The 16941-nt window shown below is 42.6% G+C and overlaps 1 protein-coding gene across 3 annotated transcripts in view; it reads left to right on the top strand.

The window, feature by feature from the left end:
• LOC129867424 (coiled-coil domain-containing protein 50-like) overlaps positions 1-16941 on the top strand; it is a 31093-nt gene that overhangs the window by 1931 nt on the left and 12221 nt on the right. For all 3 annotated transcript variants that reach the window (XM_055940814.1, XM_055940816.1, XM_055940815.1), the window contains exons 2-5: positions 4261-4323; positions 10371-10500; positions 15072-15162; positions 16637-16736. In XM_055940814.1, the coding sequence (XP_055796789.1) occupies positions 4261-4323; positions 10371-10500; positions 15072-15162; positions 16637-16736 (384 nt within the window). The remainder of the gene's footprint in view (positions 1-4260; positions 4324-10370; positions 10501-15071; positions 15163-16636; positions 16737-16941) is intronic.

Genomic DNA, 16941 nt, shown 5'->3' with positions numbered 1-16941 from the left:
TCCCGTTCTGCCCATTCTCTATCTATTAACCCCAGTGGAGCTGCAGCTCATCCCTCCCCTGCCCAGCAGTGACATGTGTCAGGGGAGTTTGATTCATTATGGGGCTGTCCATTAATCATAGGGGCTCTGGGTTGTCTTCACATGGCACTACAGCAGCTGACACACAGTGATTTGAGAAATACTGCTGCACAGTTTGTGGACTGCTGCTTTTGTCATTAATTATGTATGATATGGATGAGGTCATCTCTGAGAACAGATTGTGGCTTGCCTTGCTGTGTGAGGTTGAACTGTGGCAGGCTCGCTAGCAGAGAGAGGGGGAGGAGAACTAGTCAAATGAAGGCCTAAATGGTCAGTGGAATAACCAAGTTGACATAGGCCCATCTTTAGGTTATGTCCCTGAGATTGGTAGGGCTATTTGGATATTATTTGAAAGAAACATCTGCCTTGGTAGTCAAATTAGTCCAGACGTTAGCCACGCACTGCCAGTAACAGAGAGGTACATGGTTAATTACATATTTATAATCACTGCTTTTTTGTATCCTCCTCAAAGATGTTCACCACAGTTGTGACAGTAATAGGAAAGTCCCTTAATAGCATTTCCAGAATGATTCCATTCCAGTTAAACAGAAGAGGTTTAACTTCTTGAGAATACAGGGGGTGCTGTTTCGCATTAGCATAATTGCCTCTACAGATTAAACTGCCTCTTATTCAATTATTGCTGTTACTATATGCATATAACCATATGCCATTGGATAGAAAACAAGCTATGGTTTCTAAAACCGTTCCAATTTTGTCTCTGAGTCAAACACAGGTCATTTCACAGCACTTTCCCTGAGCCAGAAGAAGATTGCAAGATGTGTATGCTCGCTTCAAAGCTCTGCCTATATATGGTCACGCGACCTATGACCCGAAACACACTTCCTTCTTCTTCCTCTGGGTGTCTGGAAGACGTCAGAGGAGAAATTTTTTGTTTATCTTGTACTGGCGTGAAATAAGACCTATTTCTTTAGCGTGACCGACAACTTCCGGTTTCTGAGATGCGCGTTTTCAGAGGTGCCATTGTCTTTTGTTATGCTGACGTTACGGATGAAAACTATCTCCGTGTCGAAGTTTGTTTGATACATGTGACCATATCACCGTAATGTATGTTTTTTCAATATAGTTTAATCAGATTATTATAATTTTTTCGGGAGTTTTGCCGTGTTCCGTTCTTTGAGTTTTTTAACTTTGGACATGGACCGTGCCAGTCGACCAGTACCCAGGCTAAATGAAGAGGGGAGGTTGCCATTGTGAATGGATTGAACGACTCATCAGGACTAAGGACACCTTGATCAACATTCTGATGAAAGACCAGCAATAGTAAGACCCAATTTACGATGTTATTTCATATATCTGTCGTGCATGTGAACTGGTCGGGCGCGTCCAGCCGGTTCTGGCTGGCCTGGTTATGCTAATTTAGCGATACATTTTGTTTTCGCTATAAAACATTTAAAAAATCTGAAATATTGTTTGGATTCACCAGATGTTGGGCTTTCAATGTCTGTACGCTGTGTATTTTTTCTGAAATGTTTTAAGACAAGTAATTAGTTATATAACGTTGGTCTCTGTAATTGTTCTAGCTGCATCAGCACTATATCAGATTGCAGCTGCAATGTAGAACTGTGATTTATACCTGAAAAATGCACATTTAAAAAAAAAAACTATGCTATACCATAAATATGTTATCAGACTGTCATCTTATAAATTTGTTTGTTGGTTTGTGGCTATCAATATCTTAGTTTAGCCGAATTGGTGATAGCACCTGATGGAGTAAGAAACTGTTGGAGTAAGAAAATGGTGTCTTTTGCTAACGTGTTTAGCTAATAGATTTACATATTTTGTCTTCCCTGTAAAACATTTAAAAAATCTGAAATGGTGGTTTTATTCACAAGATCTGTGTCTTTCATTGGGTGTCTTGGACTTGTGATTTAATGATATTTAGATGCTACTATTTAATTGTGACGCTATGCTAGCGATGCTAATCAGTGTGTGGGGGGGGGGGGGGTGCTCCCGGATCCGGGTTAGGTACTCTGTAGAGGTTTTAAGTACAGTTTACCCAGCCTATGAAACAGAAACCATTTTGAATGTTCATCAGCAAATAATGCCTGTGTTGCTCACCTTGAGAATGTTCACAGCCCCTACGATGAAAACAGCCCCTACGGCAGCAGGGCTCTATCCAAGTTTCTATGCTTTATTGGACTGATGGAGTTAAATGCAAAAAGACATTAGCATGTCTTTTGGAATAATCCTTTTCTTGTTGGGTGTGAACTGATGGAGATGGGTTGTGGTGCATACAGGTTGATGTGAAACGCACTAGAACTTTGTTTTTGCGTCTCTTACTTTCGGTTTTGTACACCAGCTTCTAAACAGCTGAAAATACAATATTTTTTGGTTATTGAAAATATATTTCACAGCAGTTTATATTCTATAGGCTATTGCTTGTTTAGTAACATAAACTGAAATTAGGCAAAGTATTAGAATTTTAACAACCAGGAAATGGCGGAGCGATTTTTACATATTTCACCTTTAAGAGTCCATGTTATCGAAGAAACAGACTCAACCACACGAATGCCCTCTCGTCTTCAGTCACCTTTTATTTATTTTTACGGTTATGGAGGTTATTATATTTTCACGAGTGTCTTCATCCATAACCGTCACTAATACGGTAATTGTCCCAACCCTAGATTAGGGTTTTCCTATGGAATCTGGTTGATCCCCTTAAATTATAAAGATTATGCTAATAGTGCTGGTTATCATATGAATATCGCATCAGCACTACTGATAACGCTAGCTTGCATGATGACTGGCGGGTTAATTCTCCTTCAAGTGATGCCCGAGGGGAAACCTACAATGCTCCTTGTCAGAGACGTCCATCATCTCAGACAGACTTTCAGATTCCTTCCATGAGTTCCTTTCTTCTGTCTGGAATTTCTGCTCCTGTGATTGTTCTTGTTCTGATTTGTCTTAAGCTATGGCACTTTGCCACTTCGCATCTTCACAACTGCTTTGCCTCCGTCTGGCAGTCTGAATGCTTTTTGACAGTGTTGTGCTGCCTGTTTGGAAGCTGCTGTCTCAGTCCTCTTCCCCATAAACTAATTAAAAGGTTTCCACGTCCTCAGCAAAAGTTCATGTGATTTCAGAAGTGGCCTAACATATCCCAGAGACAACAAATAAAGAGCTTTACTTTTCTGACTGAGTGACATCTGAGAAGGCTCATTATAACAAACACTGCCATGCTGTCGTGCCTTGGAAGCTGGGACTTAAGTTCTTATAAGACTTAATAACTTATTACTGGCAGTTTGTTTTTCTACATTAAAAATCTTTTTAGATTTACCACAGCATGCTTAGGCTTGGTTTAGGTAGGCCTATACCCAGTCTAGAAAGCGATGTGGCCTAGCCTAATTTGAAATGAGCAAATCTATTGATTTGTTGGAGAGAAAAAAAACTTGCTTCTGCCAACAGAACAAAATCATCAATCTTTATTAAGCCCAGATGATTTCACCATGAAAGAACAGGGTCTCTTGCTCAACCCCACTTTCAGTTAATGCTTTTCTCTTTATTTACAGAGCGATTAAATATAGGCTCTTCTTTTAGGGCACCTACTTCAGACAAGGGCAGGTTCAGCTTCTCCTTTCGTCTTCTAGATCTCTGAACAGGCATCAGAGACGGCTTGTTAGTGCAGCAGTCGTCCTTTTGACCACAAAGCAGGTCACGGGCTTCCCCTCTGTGGGCCTGATGTTCTGTCTGTTACAACTGCCTTGCCATTTCTCCAATTGATGCTGTAGTTCAGCCCCAATAGCTGCCACAGGTGCAAAGTGTAAGATTAGCCGTCAAGGTTAAATTGGTGGCGCTTTTGTTATTAGGGTCACAAAAGCCTCGTTTAGTCTTTGGTGCTTTAGTTCATTTCCTGCCCTTGATCAGGACGTATCTGTTATCAGTGCTGTAGTAGAACATCATGTGTAGGTGGTGTACACAATGTCTCGGAACATGGAACAATGGTTATCAAGCTGAGTTCATACAGTACCAACCAAAAAAACAGCTTCTCAAAAAGCCTTTTGGTCTGTGTTTCCATAAGAACTTCAGCCATATCGCCCCAACACAGACAACTTTAACACAGACATAATATCGCAACAGCAGACAACTTCCCAAGTGTGGAGTAGTATTGCCTATTTTCATTACAAACTTTCATTTTGAAGTAACTTCCTGTCTCTCTGTCTACAGTTGTTCGGGATTTTGCTGTTCTGGAGGACCACTGCCTGGCCCATAACCTCCAGGAGCAGGAGAGTAAGTATACTACCACACCTGAGGATGACCTGGAATCTGCTTAATGCTCCCATCACTAATGGTTTCAGGTCGTCTTGGCTGTTCCCAAAGCAGCGGCCTCTGGATGCAGACAGTCCGCTTTGTGCACAGTAAACCTCCTCCATCGAAGTCTCCTTTACGTCTCATTATCTATAATAGTACTAACTATTTTAGGCGAACACATTGAGCTTTCTTTGCAGCATATGGCTATTTCATGTCAAGTATTCCAAGTACCACCCTTTTTTTGCTTTCTTTATGGGAATACAAACTATCAACATTTTCCATGCATTTGGAATTAGAAATGTCTGTAATGAAAACACAAATGGTCCCGTGTTCCCCCTGAAAATCTCATGTCTGACCCTAAACCTCAGCGTCAGTGGTAGCAGGCAGTAAGCAGCTGTAGAACACAGCTGCTAGTCTGCAGCCACAACAATGGCATACTGGTTCTGTGGTGGCTGTTAGCGGGCTGGGCCGGGCGTTTGCGCACTGTGTCTGGATCACGTTATTAATGCCCGTCTGCAGTAGTACAACAAACTAGTCCAGTCTGGTCTCTCTCTGTCAGACTGGTCTAGTCTGGGTGGACGTTAGGCCAGCACAATCAGCTTAGCAGAGATTGGGGATGTCATCAGGGAAACGTTAGAGATTCTATGATTTTCCTTGAGAAACCTGTGTGTATGTCTGTGGTGTTTGTATCCCTGCATGAATTATTGATTGCGTGTTTGAATTAGGGATATATAGCCTAAAAATCATATTTATTTTGGGGAAAATTACAATATATATTGTGCATCACCCGTATCAACAAAAATATAGTGGTAAATGTTTTCTCTAAATAAGCATTGTTGTAAAATACACTGCATTTCAAACAGTCAGCAATAATCTAATGAATTCAGGGCTTGTGAAGTTATACTTAGGCTAAATTTAAGCCTTCCACAACCATAAGACCCACTAATCATTTAATTGTTTGGTCAAAATAGTTTAACCTGCTTTATTTTTTGCAATAATCCATGATCTGGTTTTCAAGTCTGTCTATGAAAATGCCCTTTTTACAAACGGAACTAGAACCATGCATAATTAAGCAATAAGGCACGAGGGGGTGTGGTATATGGCCAATATACGACGGCTAAGGGCTGTTCTTAAGCACGATGCAATGTGGAGTACCTGGATACAGCCTTTAGCCGTGGTATATTGGCCATATACCACAAACCCTCGAGGAGCCTTAATGCTATTATAATCTGGTTACCAATGTAATTCAAGCAGTAAAAATACATGTTTTGTCTTACCTGTGGTGTATGGTCTGATATACCACAGCTGTCAGCCAATCAGTATTCAGGACTCGAACCACCCAGTTTATAATCACTAATAATGACTAACTTGTTGTAGCAGGCATTATGCTATAGAACATTAACACACGTCTCATCAGTCTCTCAAGCCCACATGCTAGTGATTAGCCAGCTAATCTTTATATTTCATGTTTAGCTAACTTAGATCTATTTGCTAGCCAACAAAGTTGAACAGTTTAATTATGAACATACCCTTCTGTTTGTCTCCAACAGCTTGAAAAGCATGTTAGCCTACTCCAAGTCAATCACACTTCTGTGAAATCAAACTGTCCACTTAGGAAGCAACACTGATTGACAATAAATGTCACATGCTGTTGTGCAAATGGAATAGACAAAAGGTGGAAATTATAGGCAATTAGTAAGACACCCCCAAAAAAGGAATGGTTCTGCAGGTGGTGACCACAGACCACTTCTCAGTTCCTATGCTTCCTGGCTGATGTTTTGGTCACTTTTGAATGCTGGCGGTGCTTTCACTCTAGTGGTAGCATGAGACGGAGTCTACAACCCACACAAGTGGCTCAGGTAGTGCAGCTCATCCAGGATGGCACATCAATGCGAGCTGTGGCAAAAAGGTTTGCTGTGTCTGTCAGCGTAGTGTCCAGAGCATGGAGGCGCTACCAGGAGACAGGCCAGTACGTCAGGAGACGTGGAGGAGTTTGTAGGAGGGCAACAACACAGCAGCAGGACCGCTACCTCCGCCTTTGTGCAAGGAGGTGCACTGCCAGAGCCCTGCAAAATGACCTCCAGCAGGCCACAATGTGCACACAACCAAGCCCCTCCCCCTGCCTCTCACTCCAACAAGGTTGAGGTCACATCTTACTACCTGACAAGCGGTTTCAACGTTTCAATGTGACTTGGAGTTACATTGTGTTGTTTAAGTGTTCCCTTTATTTTTTTGAGCAGTGTATATATATATATAAATGTGTTATGCGTATTGCACATTTCTAAAACACAGACTAGACAGCTAGTATAAGTGTCTTTGGTTAAAATGGTGCTTAAAATGGTGCTAGTGGTACCCTCATGTGACTCTCTGAGCGTTAATGGGCCAGAATCAATGTAAATTGATAATCGTTTTAGAGGTGTCTGCTCTGTGTGAAGTTTGAGTAGTTGAGCCTTAAGGGTATCGTTAGAAAATATGTAATTTACAGTAAAATGATGTCTGTGTGTTTTGGTCCATAAGAACGATTCTGTTAGACCAAACCTCAAATGCAAATAGCAAGTTGAAACCGCTTGTCAGGTAGTAAGATGTGACCTCAACCTTGTTGGAGTGAGAGGCAGGGGGAGGGGCTTGGTTGTGTGTAAACCACAGAGGAAGAGGTGAAGTTAAAATCTTTCCAAAATAAGGCCAATGTGTTTCTATGGACTTAGTCGTCTGCCTTCCTGCCTTTGGGACAACGACTTCCATTTGTTAGGACGGAGAAGTGCATCGCGTCATTATATACAGATCTCTGGGGTAAATGGGAAGGTGCAGACAGGAGCGAAGGAGACGACCAAACATACAACGTGAGAAAAAGAGGAACTAAACTCTCCAAAAAAATGGAAAACAACAAAACATTGACTCTTGCGATATAGGCATTCGAATATCTCGCAAAAATATACATTTAGAATGAATCAAATTCATTCGATATGTCGCCCAGCTTAGTTTGAGTATTTTTAGATGAATGTCATCTTTGCCGTATCAGTTTCTTTGTGTCCGTCTGTGTTGTTGTGAAGCCCCTCTTCACTGTTTCACTCAAAGCCTTCTATAACGGATATGTCATCTCACTGTAATTGGCTCCCTCCCAGTATTCCTTAGCTGTTGAGGTCAAAAGGTCATAACTCAGAATAGATGAAAGCCCATGCCTCTGAGGCCAGACATAAAAAGGTCTTTCTCTTACTTGTGTAAATAACATATCCATGCAACATGCAACTATTTCTACTATTTTACTGAGTTATGGTGTATATAAGGAAATCAGTGAATTTATATAAGTTTATTAGGGCCTACTCTATGGATTTCACATGACTGGGGACGGGGCATAGTCATGGGTGGGCTTTGAAAGGGCGTAGCCCCACCCACTTGGGGGCCAGGCCCAGCCAATCTGAATGAGTTTTTCTCCACAAAAGGGCTTTATTACAGACAGAAATACTCCTCAGTTTCATCAGCTGTCCAGGTGGCTGGTCTCAGATGATCCCGCAGGTGAAGAAGCCGGATGTGGAGGTCCTGAGCTGGCTTAGTTACACGTGGTGTGAGGCTGGATGTACGTACTGCCAAATTCTCTAAAATGACGTCATTCCCTGGTCTTTGTAGTTGAAATTCACTGCTCGACTAAGGGACCTAAGGGATAATTGTATGTGTGGGCTACAGAGATGAGGTTGTCATTGAAAAATCATATTAAATATTTGCTGTCCTCGTGAAACTGCCCTCTGCCACTGGTTGATTCTTGACTAGGGGATGGGTGAGACTTGACTGGAGCAGGGCCATAGCGTAACGAATCCAGTGGAAACTGCCACCACATTAGGCCTATAAACTAGGGCTGATGTCTCTCCACCACATTAGGTCTATAAACTAGGGCTGATGTCTCTCCACCACATTAGGCCTATAAACTAGGGCTGATGTCTCTCCACCACGTTAGGCCTATAAACTAGGGCTGATGTCTCTCCACCACGTTAGGCCTATAAACTAGGGCTGATGTCTCTCCACCACGTTAGGCCTATAAACTAGGGCTGATGTCTCTCCACCACGTTAGGCCTATAAACTAGGGCTGATGTCTCTCCACCACGTTAGGCCTATAAACTAGGGCTGATGTCTCTCCACCACGTTAGGCCTATAAACTAGGGCTGATGTCTCTCCACCACGTTAGGCCTATAAACTAGGGCTGATGTCTCTCCACCACGTTAGGCCTATAAACTAGGGCTGATGTCTCTCCACCACGTTAGGCCTATAAACTAGGGCTGATGTCTCTCCACCACGTTAGGCCTATAAACTAGGGCTGATGTCTCTCCACCACGTTAGGCCTATAAACTAGGGCTGATGTCTCTCCACCACGTTAGGCCTATAAACTAGGGCTGATGTCTCTCCACCACGTTAGGCCTATAAACTAGGGCTGATGTCTCTCCACCACGTTAGGCCTATAAACTAGGGCTGATGTCTCTCCACCACGTTAGGCCTATAAACTAGGGCTGATGTCTCTCCACCACGTTAGGCCTATAAACTAGGGCTGATGTCTCTCCACCACGTTAGGCCTATAAACTAGGGCTGATGTCTCTCCACCACGTTAGGCCTATAAACTAGGGCTGATGTCTCTCCACCACGTTAGGCCTATAAACTAGGGCTGATGTCTCTCCACCACGTTAGGCCTATAAACTAGGGCTGATGTCTCTCCACCACGTTAGGCCTATAAACTAGGGCTGATGTCTCTCCACCACGTTAGGCCTATAAACTAGGGCTGATGTCTCTCCACCACGTTAGGCCTATAAACTAGGGCTGATGTCTCTCCACCACGTTAGGCCTATAAACTAGGGCTGATGTCTCTCCACCACGTTAGGCCTATAAACTAGGGCTGATGTCTCTCCACCACGTTAGGCCTATAAACTAGGGCTGATGTCTCTCCACCACGTTAGGCCTATAAACTAGGGCTGATGTCTCTCCACCACGTTAGGCCTATAAACTAGGGCTGATGTCTCTCCACCACGTTAGGCCTATAAACTAGGGCTGATGTCTCTCCACCACGTTAGGCCTATAAACTAGGGCTGATGTCTCTCCACCACGTTAGGCCTATAAACTAGGGCTGATGTCTCTCCACCACGTTAGGCCTATAAACTAGGGCTGATGTCTCTCCACCACGTTAGGCCTATAAACTAGGGCTGATGTCTCTCCACCACGTTAGGCCTATAAACTAGGGCTGATGTCTCTCCACCACGTTAGGCCTATAAACTAGGGCTGATGTCTCTCCACCACGTTAGGCCTATAAACTAGGGCTGATGTCACCGAAAACCCACTGCACAATCGATCAGCGTCGTCCTATAATCGATATGTCAGCCTATTGGTTTCCTTCATATAGCTGTGATTCACTGCCCCCCCCCCCCCCCCTTTTGTCGTCTCGCTATCTCAGTGTAGGAACTTTATGGAGCCTCTAGTAAATTGTGGCGTAATTTGATACTTTTCAGTGGATAAATAACCAGTCCAGTGGAGCTGAATGAGTAGCAAGGCTTTGAGTGATGCTCCTCCACCTATTTTGAGCTGGGAGTGCGTCAGCAACGAGGATTTAGAACCTTCCCTGTCCAGCTCTTTGGTCTGTCTCATCCAATGGGGCCAGCCTTGGAATGGCAGCTCGTCATTAAGTTTCACCTGGGCTAGTTTGTCATGTCCTGACTCATTGAGCTTGGCTCTGTAACTTCAGGGCCGACTCGTCCGTGTTTATATCCCTCGTCTCCTCCACAGTGTACACTAAACATGCTACTCGTCTTGTCAAAATGGATATCCAAATTTATGTTCCAAATAAACACCCTCTCGGCTCACTTGCATCCGAGACCTGCGGTTTAAAAGGCACCAAAACAAATTCAACTGGAGGGTTGTGAATGATGTCGTCCATTTTGTTCCTCAGCATTGTGGGTTGGCCGGATGACCTGTGAGAGAGTGTAGAAGAGATTCATGCCTTGGCTGTGTACTGATTCTGAGTGCTGTGTTTGTTGCTGTGTTTGTCCCCGCAGTCGAGAGCCACTTGGCGTCCAACGTCCACAAGAGCCGTCTGGTGCAGCAGGACGTAGCGTTGGCCAAGCAGCTGCAGGAAGAGGAGGACCGGAGGGCCAAGGCCAAGGCCCACAGACAGCACAGAGACATGTGAGTGAGATAATATTAACCACATCATTCCACCACACACTATGACCATGGCACAGCAGAAGCAATTTGGTCGGATGTGGGAGAAGACTCAGACGCTGTAACGGGTATTTTCAGGGGAACCAAAAAGAAGAGCGGTCGTTGATAATATCAATCAAAGAAGAATCCAGTTTTAGTACAATCAATTTAAGTAGACACCTTCAGAACAGAAGCATAGAAAATGTCTCTGGCCTCTTGGAGACGGCCCCTTTTTATAGTCCAGTCAGACAGTACCAAATTGTTAAAGGAATTTCATTCCTATATGTTCATCAACCAATTCAATTAAAACACTCTGCCCATTCATAAGAATTTGTAAGATACTTATTTGCATAAAATGGACAGAAACCAGTCTCAAAATCAATCAATCAATCAATCAATAGCGTTTATTCTCAAGAGTACTCACCATAGTACAATTTACATCAGGTTATATAATAATAATGATGTCATAGGTTTTAAAATGTCCCTCCTCCTCTCGGATACAATGGCAATACAGTTCACAGCCTTCTTACATTGTCTGCCACCTGTTAAACAATCTACAACCAGCCCAAGGTCTCTCCCCTCCCTGGTTAGAGACAGAATGTCCTGTAAGGAACACATCAGTCCAGCCTGTCTGATAACTCCATTCGTTTCTAACAAGGAACAGACAGTCCTTGTTTTAATTCTTGATTAAAATTACACACATTATATTCAGCAAATATGATTATAATAAGATTCATACATCTATACAGTAACATAGTAGTATTCTGTTTCGTTATAATTCTAAGTCAAATGTATACATAATTTAGTCATTATTCATAAAAATCCCATAACACAAATGTTCTCTAAACATCAGCCTGTACGAAGTACAAACATTAGACTGTGACTTTGCCAGCTGCTACAGAATCACATTGTTCATAATGTCATCAATACTATAATATTCAGTGTGTCCTTGTGCCTTCAGTAACTGACGTCAATCACTATCAAATGATATGAGAACAACCCATAACATTCAGTATCAAGTGTCGTGACCATCAACCAACACACATCAGTGTCACAAACAGAACACTGGAAATCATGTGTGTTGCAGAAAGGGAAAACGTGTGGATATGCTAAGCATTGTGTGAATTACTCTCAACTAAAAATGAACTTTATTCATCTTAAATATGATGTACACACACATTCAGTGTGCTCTAGAGGCTCTAGAGACAGCGAAGGATACGTCATGGAGTCTCACAATCTAACTCGCACCTTAACCTTAAAGATAGAGACCGCATAACTAGTGTTAGATTGTGAGTCTCCCTGACCTACCCTCTAGAGCCTAGGGTAGTACACTAAGTCATACTGTATTTTACATTAGGGCTGGGCTGTATACCGTATTTTACTATATACCGGTATTGATGCATGGCCCTGTTTGGGTTTTTACTTTACCTTCGATAATGGTATTTGTTCAAGCGTAACGTACATTTTTATAATTGAATCTGCTACTTGAGTACTCACTCACTCTTACACAATACCACATAATGAGAGAGCAAAAACAGGTTTTAAGTCATTTTTGCAAATGTACTAAAAATACAACTGAAATATCACATTTACATAAGTATTCAGACCCTTTACTCAGTACTTTGATGAAGAACCTTTGGCAGCGATTACAGCCTCAAGTCTTCTAAGGTATGACGCTTTACTTTTCTGCAAATCCTTTTAAACCCTGTCAGGTTGTATGGGGAGTGTCGCTGCACAACTATTTTCAGGTCTCTCCAGAGATGTTCGATCGGGTTCAAGTCCAGGCTCTGGCTGGGCCCACTCAAGGACATTCAGAGACTTGGCCCGAAGCCACTCCTGCGTTGTCTTGGCTGTGTGCTTAGGTTCGTTGTCCTGTTGGAAGGTGAACCTTCACCCCAGTCTGAGGTCCTGAGTGCTCTGGAGCAGGTTTTCATCAAGGATCTCTCTCTACTTTGCTATGTTCATCTTTCCCTTGATCCTAACAAGTCTCCTAGTCCCTGCTGCTGAAAAACAACCCCACAACATGATGCTGCCACCACCATGCTTCACCGTAGTGATGGTATTGGCCAGGTGATGAGCGGAGCCTGGTTTCCTCCAGACTTGATACTTGGCGTTCAGGCCAAAGAGTTTAATATTGGTTTCATCAGACCAGATAATCTTGTTTCTCATGATCTGAGAGTCCTTTAAGGTGCCTTTTGGCAAACTCCAAGCGGGCTGTCATGTGCTTTTTACTGAGGAGTGGCTTCCGTCTGGCCGCTCTACCAGAAAGACCTGATGGTTGTCCTTCTGGAAGGTTCTCCCATCTCTACAGAGGGACTCTAGAGCTCTTTCAGAGTGACCATCGGGTTCTTGGTCACCTCCCTGACCAAGGTCCTTCTCCCCTGATTGCTCAGTTTGGCTGTGCGGCCAGCTCTAGGAAGAGTCCTTATATAGACAGGTGTGTGCCTTTCCAAACCATGTGCAATCATTTGAATTTACCACAGGTTGACTCCACTCAAGTTGTAAAAACGTCTTGACGATGATCAGTGGAAACAGGATGCACCTGAGCTCAATTTCGAGTCTCATAGCAAAGGGTCTTAATGCTTATGTAAAGGTTTTTCTGTTTTATTTTTCATACGTGTGCAAACATTTCAAGAAAACTGTTTTTGCTTTTTCTTTATGGGGTATTGTCTGCAAATTGATGAGGAAACAATGTAATTTCATCCATTTTAGAATAGGGCTGTAACATAACAAAATGTGGTAACAGTGAAGGGGTCTGAATACTTTTGTTAAAAAGAAAAATGCTATTGCAACCTCTTTGCAATAAGGAATTGAGACAAAGCTCAAGAGAAGTTTCAGGTGTTTTAATACCAAGGATACAGTCAGCTGAGTGCACTGCACACATTTAGAAAGGTCACAACACATGTTATACTCTTCCCTTATAGGCATCACTACCCCAAGCTATACATTTTATGACCTCAATGAGTTTCTTTCCTTTCCCCTGTGGAATGTCCATGGTCCCGGCTTTGTTTAGCCAGATGTCAGAATCACAATCCGTCCATCTTCTGTTCTGGGCCTGACCCTGCTCTCTGATCCTAGGCAATTTCCTCTTCTCTGATGAGGTCAACCTATCTAAATGAGTATACACACCGTTTTATGGCCTAAACTCCATTTAATTCTCACAGTAATCATTCACTAAACAGGATACAAACTAACTACAGTTTATCTTGAGACGTGTTACATTTTAGCAGAATCCATCATCACTCCAAATGCACTAACTCTTCCCTGGCATTTTCATTTGTTGTCATGTCAAACACTGTATTCATAGTGTCCACTAATATACTCTAACTATAGAATTATTATCATTCTATTTCCATGATTCCAACAGTTCACACAAGTGTTTTGATCTAAATCTCAATTGCCACATTTGGTTAAAAAAATAAGCCCTAGATTGTTTACTACGTAGGGCTGCACGATATTGGCAATGTGGAAATGATCTCAAATGAGTGCAGGAAATGCAGAAATTGATTTTTTTTAAATGCTGACATTTTTGGGGGGGGTTGAAGTTGAATTGAACAGTATAAAACAATCAGAATGGAGAGAGACCTGTTGAAATCACTTAGAATGTATGTGTTGACACCCTGAGGTAATGCACTACTTATGAAGCAAATGTAGAAATACCATCGCCGTGCTCTATTATGCATATTCCCCCAACGCCACAGCCACATTTATACACCCCACACTATTCTTGAAATGGAGAGATTTGGGTGTCAGATGTGGAGGAAAAGGCTCCAGTCTTTCCTTCCCCAGTGTGTTTTTAGTCCGATATGCTGACACACTCAAGTCAGCCGCCCTCACGCTCGCTAGCGGCAGAGCAGCACCCCCAAGAGAAAGCCAGATGCTCCGCCGCCCATACAGCCTGGGCTAATGCCGATTTGGCATGCTAGAAGCTTCTGCTGTCATCCTCTCTGCCCAATACCCATCTCTGCCTCGCTCTCTCTACCGATATTCCCTGGCACCCTCAGACGCCCATCACTTTTAGAATACACTAGGGCCTGTTCATGAACCATGATTTAAAAGACACCATCCTAGATCCCTCAAATTCAAATCTGGACCTCGGAGCCAGCAGCACTGTTTCCCCCCCCCCATTCTTCCCCTCTAATCAGGTACTGATTTTAGTGGTGTAATTCATTATCAAGTGGAACAGCAGTACTCCATACCTGGTAGGGTAAGATTGAAATAGCCCTAGGATTGAAATAGCCCGCTAGGTAGCCTAGCGGTTAGAGCGTTGGGCCAGGAACTGAAAGGTAGCTGTTTTGAATCCTGAGCCGACATGGAGAATTTTTTAAAATAATAATTATTATCTTGGAAGGAGAAGCAGGAACACAGTCTTGTCTCATACATTGGATTGAACATTGTTCTCATAAGCCACATTCTGAGATAAGTGACTTGACTTTGAGTTAACCAGAACCTTGGTCAGGGTACAAGTTTTGGGTAGTTGTGTATCTACTTCTGATGGTGTTTTTCTCATCTTGTTTGTCTCCTACACACACACACACACACACACACACACCTAGTGAGCGCAGTGACAATGAGATCGCCCAGGAGATTCAGGAGGAACTGGTCCGACAGGCCAAGCAGCAGCGGATGCAGGAGGAGAAGGATGCGGTAAGTGACACTACACCCCTCCCCCTCCTCCCGCCTCAACCAGTCAACATGGGCATACCTCCTCCCTCCAATCACAAACTGTAGTATCGATGGGTCACCGTGGGCGGATCACCCGATTGGCTTATTGAAAACCTCTACTGGTGTAACAGCCTGTACTTATTTTACTTTAGTGTTAGAAAGAATGTCTAGCCCAATGTTGACCTCATGTCTGGTGACATCAAATACTATACTGATCAAAAATATAAACACATGTAAAGTGTTGGTCCCTTGTTTCAAGAGCTGAAATAAAAGATCTCAGAAATGTTCCATATGCACAAAAAGCTTATTTCTCTCAGATTTCATCACATTCCTGTTGGTGAGCATTTCTCTCTTGCCAAGATTATCCATCCACCTGACAGGTGTGGCATATCAAGAAGCTGATTAAACAGCATGATCATTACACAGGTGCACCTTGTGCTGGGGGGGGGGGAATAAAAGGTCACTCTAAAATGTGCAGTTTTGTCACACAACACAATACCACAAATGTTTTGAGGGAGCGTGCAATTGGCATGTTGACTGCAGGAATGTCCACCAGAGCTGTTGCCAGAGAATTGAGGTGGTGCTGGGTGCCGAGGAGTATTTCTGTCTAATAAAGCCCTATAGACTCCCAGGGCCACCCATGGCTGTGTCCTTGCACAGTCATGTGAAATTCATAGATTAGGGCCTAATTCATATATTTAAATTTACTGATTGCCTTTTATGAACTGTAACTCAGTAAAATCTTTGAAATTGTTATGTTGCGTGTTATTTTTGTTCAGTATATATGACATTTCAAATAGTTGAAATAGTTCAACTCTTTGGGGCGACCAGACCAAATTCGCATAGAAATGTGAGTTATAGATCTGTCATTCTCATTGAAAGCAAGTCTAAGAAGTGGTAGATCAGTTCTAAGTGAGCTATTTATATGCTTCCTGTTAAGTTTCGTTTTTACTTCTAACTTTCGGTTTTGTACACCAGCTGAAATTATAATATTTTTGGTTATTGAAAAGATTGTACCATCTAATCTTTCTCTACAAGATAAATTGTTTTGTCACATAAACAGAAATTAGGCCAACTATTTATTAGAATTTTAGCAACCAGGAAATGGTGAAGCAATTTCAAAAAATTGCACCTTTTAAATCTGTGCTTGATAGTCTACCTGGTTCAATGGAACCAATATAATAATCCCAACACTTTAAACCCTCCATGTTTGGCACTAGCCCAGGCAGGCTAACGCAAATGCTCAATTTATTTATAAGATTTCAAATTTGTATTTTAATCCAGGTCTGATTGGAACTGGCAGGCCTATTCTGCTGATTCCTCATACTTATTAAAACCTAGTCCTTTAAATTCCAGTCCTCAGGGGAAAACGTCTCAATCTAGGGTAAAAAAAACAAGTGAGGTGTCGTGGTTTGTTTATTTGTGTGTGTGTGTGTGTCTCAATGCGTGTTTACAGGCCATTGCTCGTAAACTGCAGGAGAAAGAGAGGAAGGAGGAGAGGAAGCGACAGAAGCAGCTGGAGGCCAACTTTGAGGAGGAGTACTACGAGGATAATGGTACTGGCGCACCCCCTGTCTGTGGATATAGGATTATATTCCTGTTGGAGTGAGGGATTAGGATTATATTCCTGCTGGAGTTAGGATTATACTATTCTGTTGTTGGGGGATATAGGATTATATTCCTATTGGTTTGGGGATATAGCATTATATTCCTGTTGGCGTGAGTGATTAGGATTAGATTCCTGTTGGAGTAAGGGATTAG

Source organism: Salvelinus fontinalis, chromosome 12 (genome assembly GCF_029448725.1).
Source record: "Salvelinus fontinalis isolate EN_2023a chromosome 12, ASM2944872v1, whole genome shotgun sequence".
Classification (NCBI taxonomy): Eukaryota; Metazoa; Chordata; class Actinopteri; order Salmoniformes; family Salmonidae; genus Salvelinus; species Salvelinus fontinalis.
Note: the sequence above shows the minus strand (reverse complement) of the source record. Positions and strands in the feature narration are given on the sequence as shown.